Raw genomic sequence first — 26635 nt, forward strand, 5'->3', positions numbered from 1 at the left:
GGCGACAGTTCTGGGAAGCTTTAGGTAGAATACTGCGAGCTGGAACGTCCCCTTACAGCAAACTTGGTAGCCATGTTCAAATTGGTGCTGGAGGAAAATTGCTCTACAGAAAGAAGGAACTTGTATTTCTCTATCATCTTAACAACTTACCGTTTTGAAATGCCTCAAAAGTGTTTTACTATCAGTTTAGTTAATGTATTTTTGCAGGAAAACATGGCAGCCAGGTCCCACAGGCACCCATGAGGTGAATGGCCATTTAATTTGGTGAATTGTTGCCCAGGACAATGGGAAAAAATCCTTTTGTTGAATTGTCTTTGGGGTTTTAATGCCCATTTGAAAAGTAGGCAGGCAGCTATTGGTTTAACGTCTCATCCTAAGAACTGTACCTTGACAATGCAGACTAGGAGCATATGGAGCTTGATCCCAGAATCTTCTGATCCAGATTATGTATAAATTTGAAAAGAAAAACTGGGGATGGAGAAAGTGAATTGTTTGGTTGAAAGAAAAAAATGGGAAATAGAATTCAAATGGTAGTCAATATTAATTTTAATGAAAGACCCCTGTTTTGGAGCAAAGCATTTTGAAGGAAATAAATGTTTATTCGCATGATAGGAAAGCATTCAAGAATGTGCTACACACACATTACTTGTGGCAAATATTAAGATCCGTGGAATGGATGGAAAGGCAGCTGAGTGCACAGAGTAATAGTTGAACAGTTGAAAGAGAGTGGGAACCAACAACAACAACAAGATTACATTTGTATAGCGCTTTTCACGTCGGGACAGCATTTCAGACCCGAGCTGGGGTCAGGGGGGAGAAGGGAGGGGAGGGGAAGGGGGTGACCGATGGCATAGTCGAGGAGGAGGGTTTTGAGGTGGGACTTGAAGGAGGCTAAGGAGGGGGCGAGGCGGAGTGATTAGGGGATGGAGTTCCAGAGGTTGGGGGCAGAGTGGCTGAAGGCTCTCCTGCCAATGGTGGGGCAGTTGGGTCGGGGGACGTGGACCAGGCCAGAGCCGGCTGAGCGGGGGAGTGGGCGGGCTGGTAGGGTGGTTTTCCCAATTGGCAGAGTGGTAGTAGCTAATGGCGTTCCTTAGGGATTCGTGTTGGGATGTTTCTTGTACCTATATACATCAATGATCTGGATGAGGAGCTGATGGAATCATATATGAATTTGTGGATGATTCTAAATTAGAAGAGATTAACAGTGAGGAAGAGTTCAGAGATATTGCACAGGTTAGATTAGTGGGCAGATTTATGGAAAATGGAATTCATTATATTTAAAAAAAAAGCAGAAGTACTGGTATTTTGGAAGAAAGTTTCACCCTGGATGATAAAATTCTTAATGGATTAATGGAAATGGATTGTAACAGAAGCAGTATGTAAAGAATTCAGGAATCTAATGATTGCTGTGTCCTCCCAGGTCCTGCTGCCAAGCCTGGCTGGCTGATTTGTCATCAGTAGTGCCTTGGAGTACTTGTCTGGCTCAGAAATTGTACCACTGAGACTGTCACAAAGGATGATCTCGACTCCGATTCTTCTTTGCCAAGTGCATCAGATGGAGCTACCTCAACAACCACAAATTACAATTGTGTAGCACCTTTCATGTCAGGAGGACGTCCCAAAGTGCTGCACGTCCCAAAGGGTACCTCAGTCCCAAGGAGACCTTTTACCCCTCTCTTGTCTCTGCAGCTCCCTCCCCACCTCTCCCAGGAGGGTAGTCAATAGTTAGTTTAAAAATAACATATCTGTTAACATTTCAAGTATGTTTTGCTTCATGCAAAACCACAAAAAACATGTAGAAACAAAACAAATCTGTTATCTGCCCCTTTCAGAAACTTGTGCCATGCACATAACGTTTTCTACTGGCACATGACCCTCTTCCATTCAGCTGTACGTAAACTAGGACAAAGCTCACTTTCTCCAGTTTCAGCAGCAGTATTCGCTGTTGGTCAGCATGATGGAAAGTTGTAACACAACCATATCAGAGATTTTTGTCAATATTTTAACTATTTGCTATAATCTGTCATTGTGAGAATTCTTCTAAAACTTTTTTTTTTGAACCTGCTGGAGTTTTTTTCAATGCAGGTTTGCCTTGGTTTGGTTCTTGTATAGGGTTCCTGTGACAACCAAAGATTTCCGCGCAAGCAATGAAGAGGTACATGTGCATCAGCCTGGCTTTGAACCCTGAGTCAGAAGGTTGTAGGTCCAAGCCTCACGTCGGAACTTTGGAGTCACAACCTACGCTGACACTCTTAATGCAGTGCTGGGAGAGCCGTCCTAAGCAGGAGCATTAAACTGAGGACTTGTCTGTTCGTTCATTCAAGATCCCATGGCACTGTTTCAAAAGGAAAGGGAGTTGGTGTCTTGGCTATCAATTCCCCCAAAAGATTGGTTATTCACTTTGTGGTTGTGCACAAATTGGTTGCCATATTTCCACACAAAATTTAACTTATAATGAATTCTGTGAAGTGCTTTGAGGTGTCATTCCTGAGCTGAAAGGAGCATATTGTATATTGTAAGCTAGGATCATTACATTTATACAAAGCTCTAGGGATACAGTGACCCCCTATAAAGGTATAAATCTATAGCTCAAACCTATCCAATCATTTGAAGAATGACAGAAGACTTAGTTGAAATTCTGCAACAGTAAGAATGGAGGATGTTCTGGATAGATGAGGAAAGTGACAAATGGAGTTCTGCAAGGATCTATAATGGAATAATTGCTTATTTTTGGACTCTTATAATAATGGAGAATATTTATGGAATATTATTTTGCTAATGATATATTGACACCTAGTTGAATTTAAGATGCATAAATGCATTGCTGGTGGAAGTTCTCCCACCAATTTTCCCAGTCGGGACAATATAACCAAACTATTTAGTTCTTCTCCAGGTTTAAAACAAAGGACACAGGCTTAAATTATATATCTCAAGTGGAATTAGAAGACATTAGGATCTATTATACTTCATTTGTATACATGTACGGAGGAAATTAGACGTGCCCTTGATTAAATTATTAACGAATGAGAGAGAATGGTTAATTATGTAATTAGGCGTATGTAAGTCACTCTTTACAAGTGTTTTTACACATGATTTACAAAACTCAGAATACACGTTGATACGATTCAAATTTTTTCATTGTCCTGGATAACTTGCCAATAAAATTATTCTCTTCTCATGATGAATTTAACTACGCATAAAGATCTTGAAGAATGGCGAAACCTTGGGCAAGGGCGAAACCTTGGGCAAGTTTCCTTACTCCACACGCCTAATAATAATCCCTCCAAAAACAATAATAAAAAATTGGTCATTTTCAATCTACGACTGTTTGTAGGACACTGCTGTGCGCAATTGGCTGCCGCGTTTGCTCACAAATATACAGTCAATTCACTATACAGTATATTCTGTGAAGCGCTTTGGGACGTCTAGAAGATGTGAAAAGCGCTGTATCAAATGCAAGGATTATTATTATAATGGATTCACAGCCTATGTCAGAAGTTTTTTGAGTAGTACCTTTAGCAATACCTCATTTTCTCTTTCACAAAGAGTGCGTGTGTGTAAAAAAAAATTGGGAGAAGTCCACAGATTTCCTGTTCAGATTAAAGGACATAGAATCATAGAACCTTACAGCACAGAAGGAGGGCATTCGGCCCGTTGTGCCTCTGCCGGCTCTTTGAAAGAGCTACCCAACTAGTTCTACAGTCATTGCACTGAATTTTTTGTAGCCCTGAAGCCCCTTTTTGATGCTGAGGAAAACTAGCAGTAGGTCCATTCAGCCCTAATTTATCATGGCCCTTGACAACTTGAACGTTTATTAAAGCTTTAACTCTAGAGTAGGAAATGTTTAACCTGCCATGGATGTAAATAAATCATTTTCATTCTGATGTTTTGTGGATACAGTAAACTTGAAAATGCTATAAATGTAATTTAGTCACTGCTATAAGTGTACAATACATTTCTGCATTCTGTCTCATTTAAAATATTATTGCACTGAAGTTGAGGTGAAAAAGCAAACGTTAAATAGTTTTTAAATGCATTTTCAGTCTGCACATTCAGTTTTGAATACAAATTGATGCTGAATTTGGTTTTCCCAATACAATTGAAACTGGATAATTGTGTAAACGTGGATTTTCAAGTCAATTTATTACCTGTATGTAGAGTCTAAATGTCTTAATTGGCATTTAGTCAGACCTAGTTAGACCCTGTATACTGCTTCTCCATGTAATGCAGGCAGACTCTGGACCTACAATATACGAAGTACAGTAGTGTGTCAGCCCGACTTAGTTGGTCACATGCTCACATATGGGCTATGGATTCAAGCCCCAGGTCGGGACTTGAACTCGCGTTAGTCTAAGATGACTGTGGTGGTGGGTCTGTTGCAATGTCAGGGGTGCCATCCTTCAAATGAGATGTTAAACTGAACCCCATCTGCCTGTACAGGTGGATGTTAAAGATCCTATGGCACTACTTGAAAATTGAAGGGAGTTCCTTCTGGAGTTTTGGCCAACAATCCCTCAAATAAAATTGGTCATTCACTTCATAGTTGTTTGGGGGCATCGCTTTGCACAATTGCTTTGCGTGTTTCCCTACAAATACGCAGTCATTTCCATGTACAGTATATCCTGTAAAGTCCTCCCGATGTGCAAGGCACTATATCAAATTCAAGGATTATTTATTTATTATGACACTTGGTCGCCGAATAACCCACAAGCACAGAAGGCCTTCCAGGTTCAGTGACGTCCCTACTGACCAGACGGCCTTCTACGCACGTATGTGACCACATCGACAGCCTGATGATGAAGAACCGCTGACCAGCAGCCAAACTATAAATGTGATTCCTTATAACGCAGGGTCTTATAACATGGTGGTTTGGGTCCATAAAATAACAGGCTACAATATTTTAAAATTGCAGATATTCACGTGGCAGTATTGTACATGTTTTAATGAGCAGGCACTGTAATTGCCATGCTTCCAAATTGGTAACAGTTGTTAGAAATAAAGGGCAATCAATCATTTTATAATGCAGTGGGTTAGAGCTCCATGTAGTCCATTGTCTAAAGAGCTTCGAGGTGTTCATCCTATGTGAAGGTGCAAGTATGTTTGTTAATATTTTTTGACTTGCTGGTCAAACTATTTAAGCAAATCGTAATGTACAAATGTCTTGGTTTCCTTCTAGAACAAATTTTGCTGTTTTTTCTTGTACTTTCATCTGTTGCATGTCGAGCATTGCATGGTTGGAACTAACATCCTTTTCCTCTTCCTATTTCATTCAAGGCTGCAAAACAGATCAAGGATAGGTAAAAGAACGCTTTTATCTTTGGCAATTGTTTAATAATGCACACATATACTGTAATTATTAAATGCAATCGAAAGTGGTGTGAAAATATGGGGAGGGTGATTTTAATTTGCAGCAGAGAAAAGAGTTTCCAAGTGTTTCTCTTATGAACCAGAAGCACGCACTCGTGTGAATGCGATTAGTCTCTGTTTGGTTTGCTACATTTATGTGTTCCATCTAGATCCTGAGATGATCTGGTGCTGTCTACAGCAAAGGTATTATCAATACCATTCTTTAACGACCAGTCTATCTCATGATGGACATTACAGTAGCAGAGCACTTCAATGGATTGGACAAGGTAGAAGAGGAAAGCTACCAGAACCATCCATGTCTTAGAGAAGTGGCAGTTCAGAGATTTGCAGAGGCAGGTTCAAAGCAACACGCAGAATTGACCCTGTTCACTGCGGGTAATGACGCGCAAGAATCGATTTGACGTGCCACTAATATTTCTGCACTGGTTTAATACCCATGTTTTGTTTGAGTAAGAACTAGGTTGAATTCGGTAATATGCATTTCTGATAACTTGCCAATATTCTTGTTAATTTTATTTTGATAATCACAGGGTCACAATGGCTCCAGCATTTCGACTGTGTTTAAAGCTAAAGATCAGCGACAACATGACTCATTTAATGGTTGACTTCTCCCAGGAGAAGGAGATGCTCAAGTCACTAAAATTTTTACCAGGTAAAATTTCATGATTTTTCACTTGCCTAGGTTTGACTTGAATAGTACCGTTAACAATGCGAAAAATGTTACCGTTTCCATTTATGCTGAGAAACTGCAATTCTGTCTCTTACAGAAGTTACAAAATTGGGGTTAACTTACTCTCTCCCATTTTCCTCTCGTAACCAGATTTGCTTTTGTAATGCATCGCTTCAACAATCAGTGTCTGAACAATTTCTGCTTCATCGCTTGCTCAGAATTCATGCACATAGTTCAGTTTATTTCTGTGCAATAGAAGCACTTTTAGGAATTTATCAGTCTGACTGCAACAAAGTTAAGAATATTAGCTGTAAAGTTTTAAAAGTCTCTTGGCAACTGTTGTTCATTCCTACTATGCAGCTAAGTTTGCGTCAAGTATGATGTACCGAAAAAGCCAGAGAGTCAATAAGTGCCCAAAATCTGCAAATACTGACATCATGTCATAATTGTATGAGATATTAAACCAAAACTTGGCCTTAAGATCATTGTTTTAAACTCCATTCCCGAAGGTTGGAAAAATCTTAAATTCAGTCTTAATTTGGAAATGAGTTTTCTGGAAACTGGTTTTCAATAAGTCTTTAATTCACAATAAGCTCCTGAGTAGAATGTGACTATCTTTTCTCAAAATTTGGAGAGGTTTAGGCCACAATACTGTATCAAGAGCCGTGTGGAGTGATGGATTAAACTTATGCTCTTTTGTTCTAAATATAGAAAGTAATGTGTGTGTTGTTCGTTCTGTAGCTTAGTGGTTAGAGCACTCACCTCACAAGCGAGAGGACCTGGGTTCGATTCCCGACAGGGCGAAATGTTGGGCAAGTTTTCTTACTCCACATGCCTCTGTTTATCCAGCAGTAACTGGGAACCCAGTTGATTGTCAGATCGCTTTTCCGGGGGTAATAATTTGTTCAAAAAAAAATAATAAAATAATAATTTGATCACTCGATTCACGACTGTTTGTGGGACGATGCTGTACGCAATAATAATTTGATCACTCGATTCACGACTGTTTGTGGGATGATGCTGTACGCAATAATAATTTGATCACTCGATTCACGACTGTTTGTGGGACGATGCTGTACGCAATTGGCTGCCATGTTTCCCCCTCAAAATATACAGTCATTTCACTTTATAGTATATTCTGTGAAGCGCTTTGAGACGTTTCGAAGACATGATAAGGCGCTATATCAAATGCAAGGATTATTATTATTCTGAAATCTGACACTACATTATTTTTGTTAATGGTACAAATACTATAGTATAAAATGCTAGGTTTTTTAATAGTTGATTTCCCCCGGTGATTGTGTTGTTGAAATCTGTAGAGTGTCCATATATAAAGGTCAATATTGGTAGTTTGCTCAAAGCAAATAATTTGAGACCTCACTGTTTAGTATTCTATCTTTGGAAGACAAGTGTCGTGTAACATTAAATCTTCTTGCGGATTCCATTTACTGAAGTACAGAAGTGTGAGAGGCTTTACGCCCCTTCGTGGATATGCTGCAAGTATTTTAGACAGATTCCAATATTTTATAGCATTGTTACCAAAGCAGAACAGAAATAATCCCATTATTGCATTATTACAAGAAAAATATTTTGTTCATCAAATGCTCTGACCTACTATTTCAGTAATTAAAGAATATTTAGGCAAAGGGTATATGAAGACAATGTTATGCTCTAAATTGCATTCTGTTTAATGTCTGTCTGCCTGACATTTTTTTTCCGGTGAATCTGTCTTTAGCGCACTCTGCTCTGTTAAATATACATATTTTTATAATAGCTTAATACACAAAATTAATTGCATTAACTGAAAATTATTTTAGCGTTTCAAAAGTATACTTTTGAAAAACGAAAAATATTTGCAATGAGCTAAGCTGTTCTCAGTAGCTTAATGTAGCACTAACTTTTAAGATGTAAATATAGGTACAGACAGGTGAGCTGTAGTTTGTGGTGTTCAAAGTATGTAGCATTCAAGAAGCACTAAGTATGATTATCAGTATGAGGTTTGAGTGAGCAGCAGGACTGCTTTCAAATGGTAAAGGAGCTTATTTAGAATCCGATTGCAGATGACCACCTGTCTGTCTGGACATCACAATGTCTTAATTGGCCGTTTGCTTTTCTGGGGCACATTTGCTTGAACAATATTTTTGAACACAATGAAATGTTGAACTCAATAATTTGTCATAACAAAGGGGCAAACGGTCACTGGGACCAGGGATTCTTCCCACTCAGCTCCTGTTAACCCTGCAAGTCAAAGCCCTAACGTGTAGGATGTTCCTGACTGAACGAGTACTAGGAAGCTTGTCAGGCAGTGCTTTCAATGACGAACTATACAGTTTTAGTTGGTTGAACCCCAGCAATACCCAAACACACCCTTTGGGGCCTCCGAGCTTTCCCTCTTGTCAACCCGCACCTAATTCTCTCTGGAGTTAGGTAACCAAGGTGTTTCCCTCTTAGGAGAGAGTGCGCACAGAGTAGTTTCCATGTGTAGGTGGCATCAAATTTGTGGAACTCTGGTTCGGATACTCTTAAGGTGACTGGTTTTCCGCCTGTGTCAGACAAACAGCTGACCAAAACGAGACCACACACCATCGTGGAATGAAATGCTGTCGGTGACACTATATTGTACCATGGCTAGGTTCAGATACCTATTGAACCGATTCTCTGTTAAGTAATTTATTATTTTTAGGTGACATTTGTACTTTGTGGTAATATTTTGATTCCAAACCCTAGGATAACAAACTGACGATTTCCTGTAGCTGTGGCTTTGCTTCCATCACTGCCAGATTTCAATTCAACTGTAGTTTGTACTACAAATATATTCAGACATCGGATTTATCTTGAGAGCATTTTGGTTTCCAGTGCAGTGAGTTAGCTGAGGAAAAATGAAGTTCCGTGGTTGGCTTCCCAAATATTTCCCCTTCTGTTCTGAAGGGAATGATTAGTTAAAGACTAGTTCCACTGGTTGTTTCTTGGTACCTCATCCACGTGGGCATGTCGGGGCGGTGGGAGCGAATAGGATGTCACAGTTGAGGCTGCAACTGCCTCAGTGCTGTCGCTAAAAATCTTTTTCCCATCAAGAATCACTGGTTAGGATTGGGGACCCTACCTTTTCTAGTCTAAGGAATAGGTTAGTTATCCACTCACTGTTACTGTGGTGAGGTAACTCAGTAAATCGAGCATCAAACCTGGTATCAATGATTCAGTGATGCACAAATAATTGTTATTGATCACTCTTTCTGAGCTATATTTCACTAGTTGTAAAATGCTTAATTGCCCACAGCATCCAAATGTGATCCTATTGACAAAAAGCATTCAACTAATAGGCCTTCCCAAACTCAGTAAACAGTTACTACTAATGTGTCCTGTATTTCATTGTTGGTAAATAAATACGTACATCATTTAGAGAAACTAAAATTGTGTTTTATAAATAATGTTTTTTGTGCTTATAAATACTATTGCGCTTATAAATAACGTACTTTGTTTTAACCGTTTTGTTTAATGATTCATCGTAATGAATGAATACTATTAGAGAGTTATTTTGAATTGGAAATCGGCATATGTTTACCTGTTGCCTCAGTTAATAATAATTGGGTTCAACTAACTTGATTATACATCATTTTGTATACTTGGCTTTTTAAAAAGATTCAATTACCTTATATTAAAATCATGAGAGTCCCTATTATTTGTTGAAACAAACTGCATTTATAGTTAAGATCAATACTCTAAACTTCAATAATTGAATGTTTTTCTCTCTACAGTCCACGGGCTCCTGAGATCGATCCAGCAGAATGTCTGGTTGCCGATAACTGTGCTACTATAAGTTGGAGAATGCCAGGCGAGATGATAAGATTGATCATTACATACTAGAGTACAGGAAAACAAACTTTGAAGGACCTCCTCGGATAAAGAGGAACGAAACTGGGAAGCATTGATAGCATCAAAAGACGAATATATGTTATCAGGTTATGTTTAGTATTGAGGGTTGAACAACGTGTTTGTGTAAATGATGGCCAAAGTCATTTTGAATCATAGAGCCATAGAAATTTACAGCAGAGAAGGCCATAAGGGTCCGTCATATGTCTACTGCTCTTTTGAGAGCATTCATTTCAATTCAAAATACTTAGCTGCCCAATATTGTTTCACAAGATATAGGATGTGATTTGGCAAAATAGTACTGGAGTGAGAATGATGTGCGTGGATGATCTATTAAGAAATGATGACCTTAACTGCTTCTTTAGGTAGGAATCATAGCCCAGTGAAGTTACGCTGTATATTTTGATAAACCAGTGAGATTAAATGTTTTATAAGTAGATGCAATAGAACCAATTTTGGATAGATAGGTACATTTTAAAGTCAATTTGTACTGATTTTTCTTTGCTATAAAGTGGGGAGCAGGCGTATAGGGAGGGAATAGCAATATAGGAAGGGAGGGAGAGTGCAGCAATGTGGGGAGGGAGAGTGCAGGGAATGCAGTATAAGGAGGGAGGGAGAGTGTGGCAGTATTGGGAAGTAATGCCACTCAAACTACACTCAATTAAATTGACGAACACTATAAATTTGAGCAATGCATTGACCAAAAAGTGACCAGAAACTAGTTAAACAAAACGATAAACCAGTGTCTGTATTGCAGGTAATTTTGGTATGTTTACATGCGTACTTGGTGATATTACTAAAATTAATTGCTCATCTGTGGATGCGTGGCAAGAAGTTAATATCAATAAAGATGAACAAGAGATGTTGTGAAGTGATTTCTGTAATGTCATGTTAATTGTTCGTTTGTTTTGTTTTCCAGTTTTGACATTTGAATCAAAGTACATGAACTTTCGGGTCAGAGCTTGTAACAAGGCTGTGGCGGGGGATTACTCTGAACCGATCACCTTGGAGACAAAAGGTAATATCATGCAATATTTCAAATTTATTTCCAGGCGGTAAAATTGTGGGATTGCAGTACTTTACATTGCATGGTTTTGCTAAGGAGAATGCACTATTGGGATCTGTTTCTAGTTGGACAAGTTAAAACCTTGTGTGTCAGCCTGGCTCAGTTGGTAGCACTCTCGTTTGAGTCAAAGGTTGTAGGTTCAAGCACCAGATCGTGACTCGGAACTCACATAGCCTAAGTTGATATTCCAATACATTGCAAGGGTGTGCCGGGAATCAAGCCCAAGTCTCTTGTTTGCGAGGCGATTGCTCTAACCACTGAGCTACAGGACTCCGCGTTTTATTAAAATCATTGTAAAGTGTTCAACATTAGGAGATTCAACTGATTAATTTTAAACGGGCATTTTACTTGTTAATGTACTTCATTGTTGCATGATCAAGTTACAATAATGCTGATTTATTAACAGGTTTTAACTTTGCCTTTGATGGTACAACTTCACATCAGAACCTCAAAGTTGAAGATTTTAGTGTTGAATGGGATTCTTCAGGAGGCAAGGGACAGGAAAGCAAAGTTAAAGGGAAAGAGAACAAGGGCAGGTAAGAATCTTTCGGTTTCGCCTTTTTCATTTGGGGTAGATCTCCTACAGCACATCTGTTCCGGTTGTTCTTTGAGACCACAACTGGTGAATTAGGGCATTATTTTACTATACTGTAAAGTATTGTATAGCGCCTTGGGACTTCCTCCCGACGTGAAAGGCGCTATACAAATGTAATCTTGTTGTTATTATAGAAAGGGTATTGGCCAACAACTGCTGTGTTGGATATGAGAGCTGTTTAAATCCAAAAGCTCCTTTATCAATCAGTAAGTTTGTTTGACTAATTCTGTTACGGAATGCTCATTATCGTCAGAATTGATTTTGTCCTAAAATTTGGGTAATTATGCAAGTTCGTGAATATCAAATATGAAGCATTTGTCGGCTTCCTTTCTGATTTCTGTCCATATCTAAAAGGAACATCGATAGTGCACAATCTGAGACCAGGTTATATTATGGAACCGTTTTCATTTGAGCTGTGAACATACAGCAAGATATATTTCAATCAGCAAATAGTTAGGATTGCAATGAAACACCGGTACTTGGTTCTTCTTTGGTGCCTATTATGGAGCACGTGAACCTGAAGCTGCGAAGTTACAGTTGTATGTAGATTGTCTTGTACAAACAAACTGTACAAATGAAAAGTCCAGTCCTCTCTTCGAATTGTACCATATGTTCTAGTTATAAAGCGACTCCCACTATGCTATTACTATGTCATTTTGGTTAAATTGTCCAAATCTGTCAACGTAATTGCTAATCTACTTATTTTCATCATCTCACAGTGGCCAGGTTTCCTTGGTGAAGAACAAATCGAGGTGACATATCTGCTAGCTTTGTAGTTTGAGCTTAACTAGCTGTAGCAAACTACAAATAACCATAGTATAGATAACTATGATGGTACTACCAACCTAAGGATCTACCAACTTATCTCAGTTCTTTACTGTTTTTTTTTCAGTTTGATGGTTCTACCATTCTAGCATGCAGAGAGTGAGTAGATAAATTCTTGAATAAATAATTCTATCATTCCTTCGCCCCACCAAAAACTAAAGTTGTAATTTATTAATGGAATCACTCAATCTTCTTAAATGAGCCCAAATAATTGGAATATCTCTACCCATGTATGAAACATGGACCTATTTATTTCCATGTAATCTGCAGTTCATTTTCCTCTCACATTCAAGGCTTGAGTATCCAACAAACTGAAAAAAAAATCTGGAACTGGAAATTGATTTTCAAAATTGAAATCAAAGTATATTGTCAGCAAACTTAATATTGAGTTAATGAACAGTCTCTTGCACAGGTGAGCAAGTTCTTTATAAGATCCACAAAAAAATTGTAACTTGAGAAAAAGGATAAAATCATTGCATTCTTGGGCAATGATCGATCCAATTGAAGATTCTTTTCACACAATCTTATCACCACATTTTCTTCACCAGTTAATTATACGGCAGCTTCCAGCAATTTCAGACGTTTGCTTGTGGCTAACAGAACCACATTTTAGTTGATTATGAAATAACCCCTTACGAATGCTGAATCACAGGGTTATTGTGAAATCTTTACTAATGTAAACTATTAGTACAGGGTAGTTGTGAAATCTAAGTTCCAATCACAAGTATCATTTGCAGTGTCTTTAACGTTGACATTTAAAGCACCTGATTAATGATGACCTGTATTTAATAACTTCCAGCATTCAAATTTGCACCAATCAATAGATTATATTCTTAAGAAGTCTTACACATTGAACCAAATTGTTCGATTAATTTTTCTTGGTCTGCATGTTCTAAACCTTAAATTTAATATATTTTAAAATATTTTGTCAAATTCTTAAATTCAGTCTTATTTTGGAAACTAGTTTTCTGTGTTAGTGTTTTTTTTAACAGAAGAAAACTTTTTCGTGTTACTTTTTTTTAATAATCGTTGAAAAGTTCAGAATGAATTTTTTTTAAAAATCAAAATTTCTGAATGTTAAATATTAAGGTGATTGTCAGGTCCATAGCCTTGGATTTGATATAGTGCCTTTCATGCCAGGAGCATAACTCAAATCACGCTGGGAAGATGTCTCAAAATGCCCGTTGCCTGCATGCCCATAGGAGAACATTTACAGCCATAAAGTAAATGTGCACTGAATAGACTGATTGTTAGAAATTCACATTGCCCTATATAGGAGCAAATTGTGAATGCACGTGTGCACATTGTATGCCTGGAGAAATTTTTAGTTGTTTGAATAGTTGCTACCATACGTAGTAATAATATCTTAGCATTTCTTTGAGAGCTACTTATTCGAAAGGATATAATTTGTATGGCTTGAGAATTGCACTGCATACTTTTTTCTTGGGTAGATGTGCAGTAAGAACAGTTAATCAGAGACGAATGAACCTTGGAGCCTTAAAAGAAAATCATATATGTGGAACCAGGTTGCATTGTTTTGTTTACTTGAATAGGCTTGCAATAACTTGGGCACGATAGTGTTTTTAAAAAATCAGATGCTAATCTCAGTTTTCCTCAATGTAGTTGTTGGGGGCATTTTGGATGAGGTAAGTGAAAATTACAGATGGGCCTTTGCAATGGCCTTTGAGCTTTCAAAATGTATATGTTTATACATCAGTCAATCTAAAGCAAAATATAAGATGAAGCAAAATCGCTGGAAATGTCAGATTTTCACTCCAATATAACTTCAATATAACTCGACAAGAATGTGAAACCATAAACAAATATTTAGGAGAAGGATAGTTTAAGTACAATACAATACATATTATATTTATATAGCGCCTTTGATGTCGGCAGGACGTCCCAAGGCACTGGACAGTCAGGGGATGTCCTCCCGTGAGTAACTTGCTGTTGATTTAATTACTTAACACAAGACTACTTTTTATTTTCAAGAAATTAATTTTGGACAGACATTGTATTGCAGACCTCAACTAAAATTGCACCGTTCCAAATCTAGCCTTTAAGGTGATCAATGCAAACCGTTTCCGATGCTGCATTTCCCTGTGTAAAATCCTTAGGCTGGTAACGTTTCATGCTTTAGGGAAGGTACAATCTCCCTGGCTCACATGGCCCTGGAATTACTGTGAAGCTAAAATGATTACAGTAATAAAATACTGAAAAAAGGCTACAGTGTGTGTTACTGTAATATTAAACCTAAACAATTACAATGAATGGTAAAGATTACATTTTAAACCTCTAACTGTGCCTTACCCTTTGGTCCCTTTCGGTACTCTTGTTTTTTTTAAAAAACTAAGATAATTTATGCTTTTATTTCTTACAAGAATTAAGTTTAGCATATTCCTACACAAGGTTTTTTCTACGTCTCATTGTTCCTTTTGAAGGGAAGAGCATTTTTTTTTCCAATGAGGCTTTAAAACAGCTTTAATAGCTGCACGATAAAGTCAAAAGGCCAAACTATCCAGTCAAGTCCTTGAAACTCAACCAGTGCTGGCAGTGCTCAAAAGTATAAAATTTAATCAAAGAGTGGGAAAAACTGCATTGAGGCTGGAGAGATTAATAATAATCCTTGTACTGTATTTGATATGGAGTTAATGCCATAATATGTTGACTATGTTCAACAGGTTTTATAAAGTAAATAAGCTCTGGAGATGAATGGCGTCTAATTGATTATTTTATAAAACTACGCCTCATTTTTTTTTTAAAAAAGTTTTTCCTTTCTAAATTCTCTATAAATGACTGACTGCATGACCAGAGATATGGTTTCTGGAGTATCAGAGCTCTTATCTTATTTAAACCCTTTGCCTTTTGTTTAAGCAGAATGGTGAGTTTGTGATACTTGCATCAAAGCATGTGAAGTGTTTTAGCAAAATTGAATGTGTTGTTCCAAGTGTTATTTTTCCCGTTTCAAATGAATTAGCATTTCATTTTGCTAGTGGATGGCTTACGCCTTCCATAGCTATAGGGTTTGTAGGTGTAAATGCCATTGTAAAAAGAAATCTACTTTTTTATGTGCATTGCCATAATAAGATGAAAAATTGCCTTAGCATTTAAGACAACTATATCATTCAACATATTTAAATGGCATATTTGACACACAATACAGTAGTTGTATTGATACTCCATATAATTTTGAAGGATATTAACCAAAAATAAATGCTTGCATGTTTAGTGCTTTTTTAGATGTTCATTTAACAGTCTTTCTAAAATCTTATGGTTTTGCTCTTCTTTTCTTGCGGATTGGAATTTTATTTTCTGGTGAGTAAGTTCATGGGTCTAAGTTGCATTCTTCTTTTTCTTTCATCAATCAATGCATGCTTGTCTGTTTGTGTTGCGCTGTGTATCTTTGGCTCTTAGATAGAATATCTGGCCTGAATAATTTTACATTTGCCAGAATAATCATGAAATAAAATAACTTCAGTCACAAGAGAGATTATCTCTTCAATATTTCCTGGCTTCTCCTCTTTTGTGTCATAAGAACTGTTCATTAATCTGGTAATTGAAGATTCTTTAAAGCAAAAGTGGCTTCATATTTATATTAATTAATTGTGATACATTTCAATAAACTGTAAAGTCTCAGACATAAATCACTCATATTCATTTCCTATTTGTGTTAAGCCATACTTCACGTGAACATATCTATTCTAGTTGCTGCCTGAGTGCGTTGATTTTTCTTTTACTGTCTTTAGAAGTGGTACACCGTCTCCAAAAAGGACTTCAACCACTTGCCGACCAGCGTCAGCTAGAAGTAACCGAGATCGTTTTACTGGTGAATCTTATACAGTGTTAGGTAAAGCATTAAATATTAATGTTGCAGTTAGTCTGATTTGTCTACATATACGCATAAAAATATTGTCTTCTTAAATCTGTCTTTGTGAATAAATGTAATATCTTAAAGTTTGGAGATGGTGTGTTAGATCAAATATCAAACCTGAATAATTTTACTGATGAGAAATCACAATGTGGAGTCTTGTAGCTTAGTGGTTGGAGCACTTGCCTTGCAAGCGAGAGGACCAGACGGAGAAACATTAGGCAAGTTTCCTTACTCCACACGCCTCTGTTCACCTTGATGTAAGTAGGAACTCGTCCGCACTACAACTGGCACCGCCTTCCATCACCTTCGGAACATCGCCAGACTACGGCACTACCTCACCCCTCACGCTGCTGAAACCCTGGTCCACGCCTTTGTCACCTCAAGGCTGGACTATGGGAACTCTCTCCTCGCCGGCCTTCCCGCCACCTCCCTCCACAGCTGCAGGTCATTTCAGAACTCTGCAGCTCGTGTACTGTCCCGCACCAGGCTTCGGGACCACATCACTCCCACCCTCGCCCTCGCCTCCACTGGCTCCCCATCCCCCAGAGGATCGAATTCAAGATCCTCATCCTCACCTACAAGGCCATTCACGGCCTTGCTCCCTCCTACCTCTCCAACCTACTATCCCCCTACCTACCTGCCCGTACCCTCCGTTCCTCTGGCTCTGGTCTGCTCCACGTCCCTACCATCGGTGGTCGGGCCTTCAGCCTCTCAGCCCCCAGGCTCTGGAACTCCATCCCCCAGTGCCTTCGCCTTGCTTCCTCCCTTTCCTCCTTCAAGGCCGGTCTCAAAACCTTTCTCTTTGACCGTGCCTTCAGCTCCCCTCTCGACTCTCTTCCCCCTCCTCGCTCCCTCCCTTCCCTCCCCTCACCCTGACCATTTCCCCCCTCCTTGCTCCCTCCCTTCCCTCACCCTGACCATTTCCCCCCTGCTCGGGTCATGACCCAACTGTGCAGCGCCTTGGGACGTCCTCCTGACGTGAAAGGCGCTTTATAAATGGAATCTTGTTGTTGTTGTTAGCCGATTGGCTACCCCTGCCTTTCTGGGGGTAATACTCCCTACAAAAAAAAAATAATAATTTGGTCACTCAATCCTCGATTTTTTTGTGGGACACCGCTGTGCGCAATTGGTTGCTGCGTTTCACCCACAAAATTTACAGTCAATTCACTTTCCAGTGTATGCTGTGAAGCGCTTTGAGACATTCAAAGATGTGATAAGACTCTATATCAAATGCAAGGGTTATTATTATTAATTCAGGCTTTCTCTTTGCCAAATTTGGGTTGGTGAAAATGATCATGATCATTGTTAGTTTAATTGGGTTCAAATTAAGTAAAACAAATGTAAACAATTTATCTTGTACCTTGTTGGCTAGTAATCCATGAGGCTGAAACCTTTTTTTTGCTTAAAAAACTTCAGGTTGGTGGCAATATGGCTAATATGAATGTATTTGAAATGATCTAGATTCTCTTGTACAATTGCGTATAAAGTATAAACATTTATTTTTCTCAGAGAAAGTGAAGATTGCTTCAACACAAAACATTGCCTGAAAGACCTTTACATCTATGCTTAATTCACATCTATAATTTAATTTAAGGTTAAATCACATCTATGCTTCCATTGCAGGTGACTCGGTGATTGAAAGTGGTCAGCATTACTGGGAAGTAAATGCTCAAAAAGACTGCAAATGCTATAGTATGGGTGTATCCTACAGAAATTTAGGAAAATTTGACCAGCTGGGGAAGACTAATACTTCATGGTGTATTCATATTAACAACTGGTTGCAGACCTCCTTTGCAGCCAAACATAATAACAAAGCCAAAACCATGGACATGCCAGTTCCAAAAAAATTGGTGTGTACTGCGATTATGATGGAGGTAACCACTTGTTTATCAATAGATTTGTCAATTTTTTGAATGTCTTTTTCACAATAATACTCGCATTTATATACTCGTCACCACATTGTGGTCAGAGGGAGCACAAGTTTTACTCAACCATATTTCTGCGTAGAGCTGTTCTAGTTTTATCTTTCATGACAATATTGGGCTTCAATGGTATTTGATTCTGTTTTATTCTGTTTCATATATCTCTGACCAGAGCTCAATTATGTAGTGAGGTTCCATATTCCATTTATAATTCAAATCCTGTCCAAACAGGATATGCAAGTATCTTGTGTTTTTCCCCATTAAAGGATGTGACCTTTAGAATGAGTTAAGAACTCGATCAGGTCAGCTAAGTCAGTTCAGAAGGGTAATTGAGGTTTATCAGACGGAGGGCCATGCATTTTAGCACAGACATAAATGCAGGTGGTGGGTCTAAAGAGGATTGTACTCTGAGGGGAGGATTATATATTCTCCTTTATTAAGCAGCTAGTCTGAACTAGAACACTCTTTTGAATCCCTCCCATTATTATCATAAGCCTATATTTTATAACACACAATAGATGTATGCATTCTGGTAACTTTTACTGTTGTTTTGAATGTTGATTGGGTTTGTTGATATTATATTATATACCTTTGCAAATATAAATGTCCTGCTCTTTGTTGATGCCATATTTCTTAAACTGAAGTTTCAGCAATTGCAATTTTTTTTGTTGTTTTTAGGTCATATTTCCTTTTATAATGCAGATACCAAACAGTTGTTACATACTTTCAGGACAAAATTTACTCAACCGGTAGTTCCTGCATTTATGGTAAGTGCAGTTACTCAGTGAAGGGCGAAGGTGGGGAGAGTAGATGTTCTTAAAAATCATATACTATAAATCAATATCTAGTAAGGAAGTCTTAGTCAATTATTTATACAAATGAAGAAAACATTAGAACTATAACTAAGGGTACATATGCAAGGTAGATCCAGCCTAGCTGGTCAGGCCCTGTGTTGGAGACATGTTCTAGACCAGAATGGTGTCCAACCTAACCTTTGCAGGCCCCATAAGCAATATTTTTGTGTTTCCTTTCCAGAAGCATAACACAGAGTGCCATTTTCACGTCTGAAGGACATCTCAAAGCACTTGACACTGCAGGCTGGGCACCCGAGCTGGGAGTGGGAGGTGAGGGGGGAGAGGAAAAGATCAACGAAACACAGTCAAAAGATAAGGAGACCCACCTGCTTTGGAGCTCAGTGTAGTTTGGATACTCTGTTTGGAACATGATGGGTTTCCTCATATGTTAGACACCTGACTGACCAAAACTAATTGGAAGAATCCTGCATTGTTGTAGGTACCATCCTTCATTTGGGATGTTAAACCCTGCTCCTGTTTGTCACATAGACATTCCAGACCCATGACACTAATTGAAAAGAGAAGGGAGTTTCTTCTGGTGACTTGGTTACAGTTAAATGGCACAAATCCCTCCAATCCGGTTCCCCCCGCCGCCGCCCACAGTACCTAGATTGCCCTGGTGAAACTTACCAATGATCTGTGACAAGGACTCTCTCAGTTCTTCATTCTTCTTAGTTACTTCCCTCACCTCCTTTAAGATCCATTTCAAGTCCTTCCTCTTTGACCACGCGTTCGTCCATCTTTCCTCCCACCCACCCCACCAGCTCGGGTGCACACCCTGGATTGTTCAGTGCCTTGAGATGTCTTCCCACGTGAAAGACTATATGAAAGTAAATTTGTATTGTTGAATTGGTTATTCATCTCTTGTCTGTTTGGAAGACTTTGATGTGTCCAAGTTGGCTCCTGTGTTAGTGTTAAACAAATAGTCACTACACTTCACAGTAACTATTGTGAAGCACATTTTAGTGTGACAAAGCATTGTATCAAATCCAAGGAATAATGCAAAGATTATCTAGAGTTATCAGGAAGCATTGTCCAATTGTCAATGTTGAATTATATAATGAACAGTATGGTTAGAATACGAAGCACAAATATTTTAATAGAATTCATGGAAAAACTGAAGTTTGCTAGTTCTTTGTTAAATAGATAGGCTTTGAATATTTTAAAATGCCTGCATGGATTATTTGAGTGTTATTGTGAACTGTAAGGAATTCTTATTGTTTAACTACATAAAAGGTTCTTTTTTTTCCCCCCTCACATAGGTTTGGTGTGGTGGCTTAACCTTGCACACGGGGCTTCAGGTGCCGAGCAGTGTAAAGTCCTTTCAGAAGGGTGATGGATTGAGCGGCTCTGCAAATAGTTTAATTAGCCTTCCCCAGTAATCGTTTGTCTCGCATTAACCTGTATAGAGTGGTGATTTTTAATGATTTGCTGATTTGGAATTTTGTGCGGTATATGGAATGGTTTACATGGGTTTGATTTGTTGGACCATTCCCATTTTTCAATTTTCCTGTTCTTTCACATCTGCTTATGACCAAAATTTTGTCTCGGGCAAAGGTTGTTCGTACATAACTCAGGGTTAAACCTGTGGCCAGTCCTCCATGCACCATTTTCTGTCAATTTCCTAACATCCATGGTATTAAGTATTTTTGACAGGCAACTTGTTTCTTTCACCCTCCACACGCACACACAGACACACGCTTGTAATCTTGATACTTTCTCTGACTCAGAAGAGCAACACCATGTCACCAAAGGAATCATAATCATTCCATGGCTTGATGTAAGGGGTTGGCTTTCTAGAATAAAGGCGGATTATTTCTTGAGAGTGGGGTAGCTGTACCAGAGTGGTAGAGAATTGACAAAATGTGTTGCGTTGTTGTTAATCATGGAGTTGAAATCCATGGTTGCAGCATTATCGAGAGAACCAGAGCCGTAATGCTAAGAATCCCCTTAAATATGCACTCCCTGTATTGTAACCGGATGGTGCGAACTATACTATAAATAGAGTAAGGTGTGAGCAATCACAACTTTGAGCAAAAGCTTCCATTATTTGAACGAGAAATCGCATACCAGTATCGTGGTAAATTTGACCAGCATCTGAAATGATTACATTTCCAGGCCTGAAATAATCATAAATAGTGTTTGCCTTGTCTTGCATTTGGCTTTAGATTATTTAGGTAACACTGAATGTGGAAATCTTTTAAAGCAAATTGACAGTATGTTCGGAGTTTAAAAGTGAAGCATTTATGATGTGTTACTTTTACTAGAGTGTTATAGTTTGTTGGACTGGGTGGACATATTTGACCTTTGTCTAGGTTGAAAAAGTTTAATGCAGTCATCTATCTACGTTCCGCATGAAATGATTGAATTGAGATCCGTTCTAAGAGAGCTTGTAATGACCCGGATTGTGCTTGGGATTCTCCAAGGTAATACAAGCAACCTGTATTGTAAAAAGTCTTAACTGAAATTTATTTTGGTATAGTTACATTTGGAGCGTGTTCAGTGACTGTACACTTGTATAAGTATACAAGTGTCAATTAGCATGTGTTGTTATCATGTGACTCTGCTTCAAAATCCGAGGGCTGAGGTTTATGTAGTTGACTGAATTTAGCCCAGTCTGATTTTAAATTCAATCCAGGGCTCAGATTTATCAGGCAGTTTTATTATGATATCAGCATTTTTTGTAAACTAATTAATCTTTTTTCCTACTGTGCTGCCAGATTCTGCTATTCTACACAACTACTTGTAAACCATTCCCAGGCTGTGCTTCTATGCACTGAAACCCCTTCATTTACGTTATTTCCCATCCAGTCTGTTCATAACATCCAAAACTGTCAGAATGCATCTCATTACAATTTCTCATCATTATTAATTTTCTTCATTTACTCTTGGTCTGAATTCCAACCAGAAAGTGTAATGTGATTTCTGCATTTTAATACCTTCAGTTTTCCTCCAATTTGTATTGGAGTTAGTTGGTTATAAACGAGTACATTTGATGTTAAGTGTGACTATTGTGGTTAAATAAGTCACTACAATAATAATAATAAATAAGTCACTACAATGTTAATAATAATACAATAATAATAATAATTATTAGATGCTGTTCAGGCTTGCATTTGGACTGAAGGACTGACTGATTAGCATGTAGCTGAATACATATCACTTGAAATAGTTGGACTTCCAGACCATTTCAATTGTTCCTTTACATTTCAATTTCCTAATGCTTGGATATATTTTATTATTGTTTGATTTGTTTACTAATAAAACTGCATTACTATATTTTGTAATGGTTCTAATAGTGAGATTTTTTAATTAAGTGTTTTGAAGGACTCATAATTACTGAATACTATTCAGGGTAGCTTTGCTAAAATGCTATTTGCATACATGTGTATGTGTGGAGAAGGAATTTGTTTTGATAACAACTATGGCTTTAGATTTAGACAATGGTTCCATATTCAAGGATGCCAGGTAAATATTTCAGCATTGAAAATTAATTGGATTTCTTGTGGCAGTATGTTTTGGAGTTAGTTACCTGCGGATTATGATGTCTTTAGACTTGCCTTCTGTTTGTATGAGCCATGTGACATCAAGTTAATTGGATTGGGTACTTGCCGAAATTAACCCGCAGTGCAACAACTTTCTGTGGATGTTTAAAAGGCAATGGACTGGTTCTTTCTTAACTCATCATGTTTCCTCAAATGCATGCTTTGCTGTTAAACACTAAATATAAAATGTAAGTAATCCTATGATTATCACATACCATTCTATAGTGTGGGCTATAAACACTTACAGATTCAGAATTTGGCTACCTGTAACAGATGTTTTATAATTTCTGTGCAATCCACCTTAATAGCAAAATATTGGCTCTATTGAATGCTAGACACTGCTAGATTCAACTAAAGTATTGATTCTATTTAACAGCTTTTTGGAGTTGTGTGCCTTCTGTGTATAGTTTTATATAGTCGTGTACTTCTGCTTGCCAGTAAAATATGATTATTTTTATTTCATGGTTCGAACAGATAATGCTATCAGGATGAATATATAAATGGGTATGTGGTCATGGATTTTTTTAAGCCTCTTCTATAGTTAATTGAATTTGAACTATAAATTAATCTTGTGTCAACTGTTCATAGAAACTCCTGTAAATTGGGTAATGTGTTGGACTTTACACAAAGGATGCAAAAGCAGAACATTGTTTGGTTCATTTTGAGCTGAAACCTTTACACATTTCTGGACCGAAAGATGCCATAAGGCTTCACCCAGCTAGATGTTTACCTGATTACAATACCTGTACTTGTGTAAGCAGAACACTATACTGTCTTAAAAGCAAGTGTCAAGTTTAATCCAACAATACCTATCCTTTTCCAAGAGTTTTAAACTCTGTGCTGCGATGTTTTCGAGGAACCTAATGAGTAACTTAACACAATATGTGTGGGGAAAGGGGGGAGGAGTGGCAGTGTCCACGCTGTTTATGCCTGGGATGACCTGGATAACACTGGGATGAGCTGTATAACATTAGTAGTACAATGCTCAGCTACAGAGTAAAAATATTTATGGGGATGTTGTCCTACAAAGAATGAACTAAATTATATAGAAACTTCCTTTCAGCCCACCTTAAAATAGTAATAAATATGCAAAGTTACCTACCTTTATTTCAACAACTGCACATGGTTTAAAACACTTTGTAAGGGATTATTTTTGAATAAACTGACTTAATAGATTGTTTCCCCTTTAATAAGGGGAACGTTGTATTTGCTGCTACTATTGCTAAGTGGAATATTATTCACTAACCCTACAAACTGCAACTGCTGAGAAAACCCACTATTACACACCTTTGCTATGCAGTTTCAACAGTAGTTGAACTAATTACTCAGGGTAGAAATTACCAAATATAAAGCGAAAAGAAAACGGATCATGGCATCTGCACAATAAAATTTGCTTTGAAAATTGTATTTGTTTCACAATTAATGTACATATTTGTAGAACGTGTTTCTTAAAGCTTTAGTCCGAAAGTAGATACTGGAGGCGATACGTAATCAATAAGTAATGGGTACTTTTTTTAATCCTAGTTACACGCTTTCTTTAGAAGCTTATTTATTATTTAAGACCTTCATCAATTTCAGAAGAGCAGCCGGATCAGGTGTGGGGATTGTCTGTTGTGTTAAATGTAGTGTTTTAGCTCTCTTTTGAGATTGAGTATCTGAGACTTTAATGGAGCATTGAAATTATGGCTTTTTCAACAACAAATTTATAAACTGTTAATCAAAGTACATTATTAATATACATGTCTTAAATGGATCATAGAATCTAAATTCTTTCAACTAGTTTTCGTTTTTGGACATAGAACCAAAAAGGTTTGAGATCTGTCCTCAACTAAATGTACCGTGGATTGTGGGGGAACAGTTCAAAATTTATATTATCCTTTCGTGTAACCAACTGGCAACTATTGACCTTAACTTCAGCCAAGCTTTATATGCCAGCAGAATATCGTAAAAATGTTTGCTTTCAAATGCCCTTTAAACCCCACACCTGTTAAATATTGACAGTACAAGGGTTTTGAGCTTAACTCTGGGTTTTAATAATATAACCAAGTGTTTTCAGTAATTGCACACAATTGAATTGTGAGAGACGCATGTGTATCTTTAGTGACTGGGTTATCCGAGGACCAAGAACGTACAGATATTCACTTGTCTGTCTTGTAAATACGGTCAGGTCATAGGTGCAGTTTTGGAGGAAATTTATATTTGTATTCCGGTTCAGATGCTGCAGTGAATTCTTGCCCTCCAGGGGATAAGATTCCATGAACATCACAGTTTGCAATTCACAAAGTAAGTCAAATCTTAATTTGCAAATTTCTCTAGCATCAAGATAACCCCCTCCCCCCATTGCTATTGAGGATACAGTATTCAGAAATCGTCCTGTTTTGTAATATAATAATCCTTACATTTGATGTAGTGCCTTATGTTGTTGAGATTCTCATAGCGTTTCACAGGATATACTGTGAAGTGGTGGGACTGAGTATTTTGTGGGTGAATGCGTCAGCCAATTTGCCCACAGCAATGTACCACAAACAGCCATGGAGTGGGTGACCCAAATTTTTGAGTGATTTGGTCAGGAGACCAGGAGAAACTTACTTAACAAATAGTGCCATGGGATCCTTAACATCCACCTGGACAGGCAGACGGAACCTCAGATGAGGCATGGAGGTGATGGGTTCATAGAGCCTAATGCGGGAATTTCAGAGATCCGGATGATCTGTAACAACAATAAGTTGCGTTTATATAGTGTCTTTCATGGCGGGAGTAGGTCCCAAGCCACTGGACAAGTCGAGGGTCACCCCCGAGCTGGAGGTTAGATTCAACTGGGATGGGGTGCAAGGGTGATAGGGCTGGGAAGGTCAAAAGGTCTTGAGACGGACCTTGAAGGAGGCAAGGGAAGGAGCACGGAAAGGGTCTCCGGGGTGGAGTTCTAGAGAGTTGGGAAGTCTAGAGAGCTGAATTGGCATACTCTAGGGTGCACGTAATGAGTGTATGGATAAAGGGACTCGGTAGCTAAAGGGACAGGTGGTGAAGGTGGGAGAAAGATGAATGGGTCAGAGCACAGGTTTAAGGGGCAGTTGAGTGATGATCAAGACTAATAACATGGTGCCATGGGATCTTTAGCATACGCCTGAACAGTTAAATGGGACCTCAGTTTAAGGTCATAAAATACACAATCCAAGGGATAGCAACGCCAACGATACAGTGCATACCCAGCAATGCGGTGTCACCTCCCACAGGGTGCTCCAACTGGCGGCCAGCGGGCCGATTTCATCCCCCACCCTCCCTCCATTTCATCTGGCCCACCCTCTCCCTCCATAACCCGTAAATGTTGTTTCTGGAAGAGGAAGACACAAAAATATTAATTCTGTGCCCCGTGGAGTTTCTCCAATAGGGCATCTGTCCCTCAACAGCCTGAGGTTGGACCATCCTGGACGTGAATTCAAAAGTGCAGTCTTGGGATTTGAACTCATAATCTTCCGGCTCAAGAGACCGGAGCGCTGCCGATTAAATGAGGCTAACTAAGTGTTTAATGTAGTGCCCTGAAATTCACGTAGTATAATGTCTTAACGCACTTCACAAAGGTGGGGTCCAATATTGAGCAAGGAAGAAGGGGGATCATAGGCATGGGGTTTTTGGTGGGATTTAAAGATGGATATGGAGAGGGGGTAAAGAACAAAATAATAATAACCATTGCATTCGATACAGCGCCTTATCGCGTCATTGAGACGTCTCAAAGAGGTAGGGTTTTGGTGAGATTTAGAGACCAGTACGAGGTGGGGCAGGGACCAATGAATAGTATGGTTAGAGCACTCGCTTTGCCAGTGAGAGACCTGGGTTCAATTCCAGGCAGAGGGCGAAACCTTGGGCAAGTTTCCTTACTCCACACAGAGCCTAATAATAATCCCTCCAAAACCAAAAACAATAATAAATTGGTCATTTTCAATCTACGACTGTTTGTGGGACATTGCTGTGCGCAATTGGCTGCCGCGTTCGCCCACAAATATACAGTCAATTCACTTTACAGTGTGTTCTGTGAAGCGCTTTGGGACGTCC

General features: G+C 38.5%; 2 protein-coding genes across 2 annotated transcripts in view; both read left to right on the forward strand.

Moving 5' to 3' along the window:
- LOC121849594 (sialidase-4-like) overlaps positions 1-1971 on the forward strand; it is a 4236-nt gene extending 2265 nt beyond the window's left edge. Inside the window, exon 4 of the mRNA XM_042337727.1 lies at positions 1833-1971. Within this exon, the coding sequence (XP_042193661.1) occupies positions 1833-1971 (139 nt within the window). The remainder of the gene's footprint in view (positions 1-1832) is intronic.
- A 3297-nt stretch (positions 1972-5268) lies between these two features.
- LOC121850341 (FSD1-like protein) lies at positions 5269-20659 on the forward strand (the record flags this gene model as incomplete). The annotated part of the gene is given in 13 exon segments (XM_042341594.1): positions 5269-5297; positions 5898-6017; positions 9790-9866; positions 9869-9940; positions 9943-9996; positions 10827-10925; positions 11380-11509; positions 12288-12320; positions 16140-16240; positions 17888-18103; positions 18106-18138; positions 18865-18953; positions 20303-20659. Coding segments are annotated over 13 exon segments (1173 nt in total), but the record flags the coding sequence as incomplete, so codon positions are not given.
- Positions 20660-26635: the final 5976 nt, after the last annotated feature.

Source organism: Callorhinchus milii, unplaced genomic scaffold, assembly GCF_018977255.1.
Source record: "Callorhinchus milii isolate IMCB2004 unplaced genomic scaffold, IMCB_Cmil_1.0 Scaffold1, whole genome shotgun sequence".
Lineage (NCBI taxonomy): Eukaryota > Metazoa > Chordata > Chondrichthyes > Chimaeriformes > Callorhinchidae > Callorhinchus > Callorhinchus milii.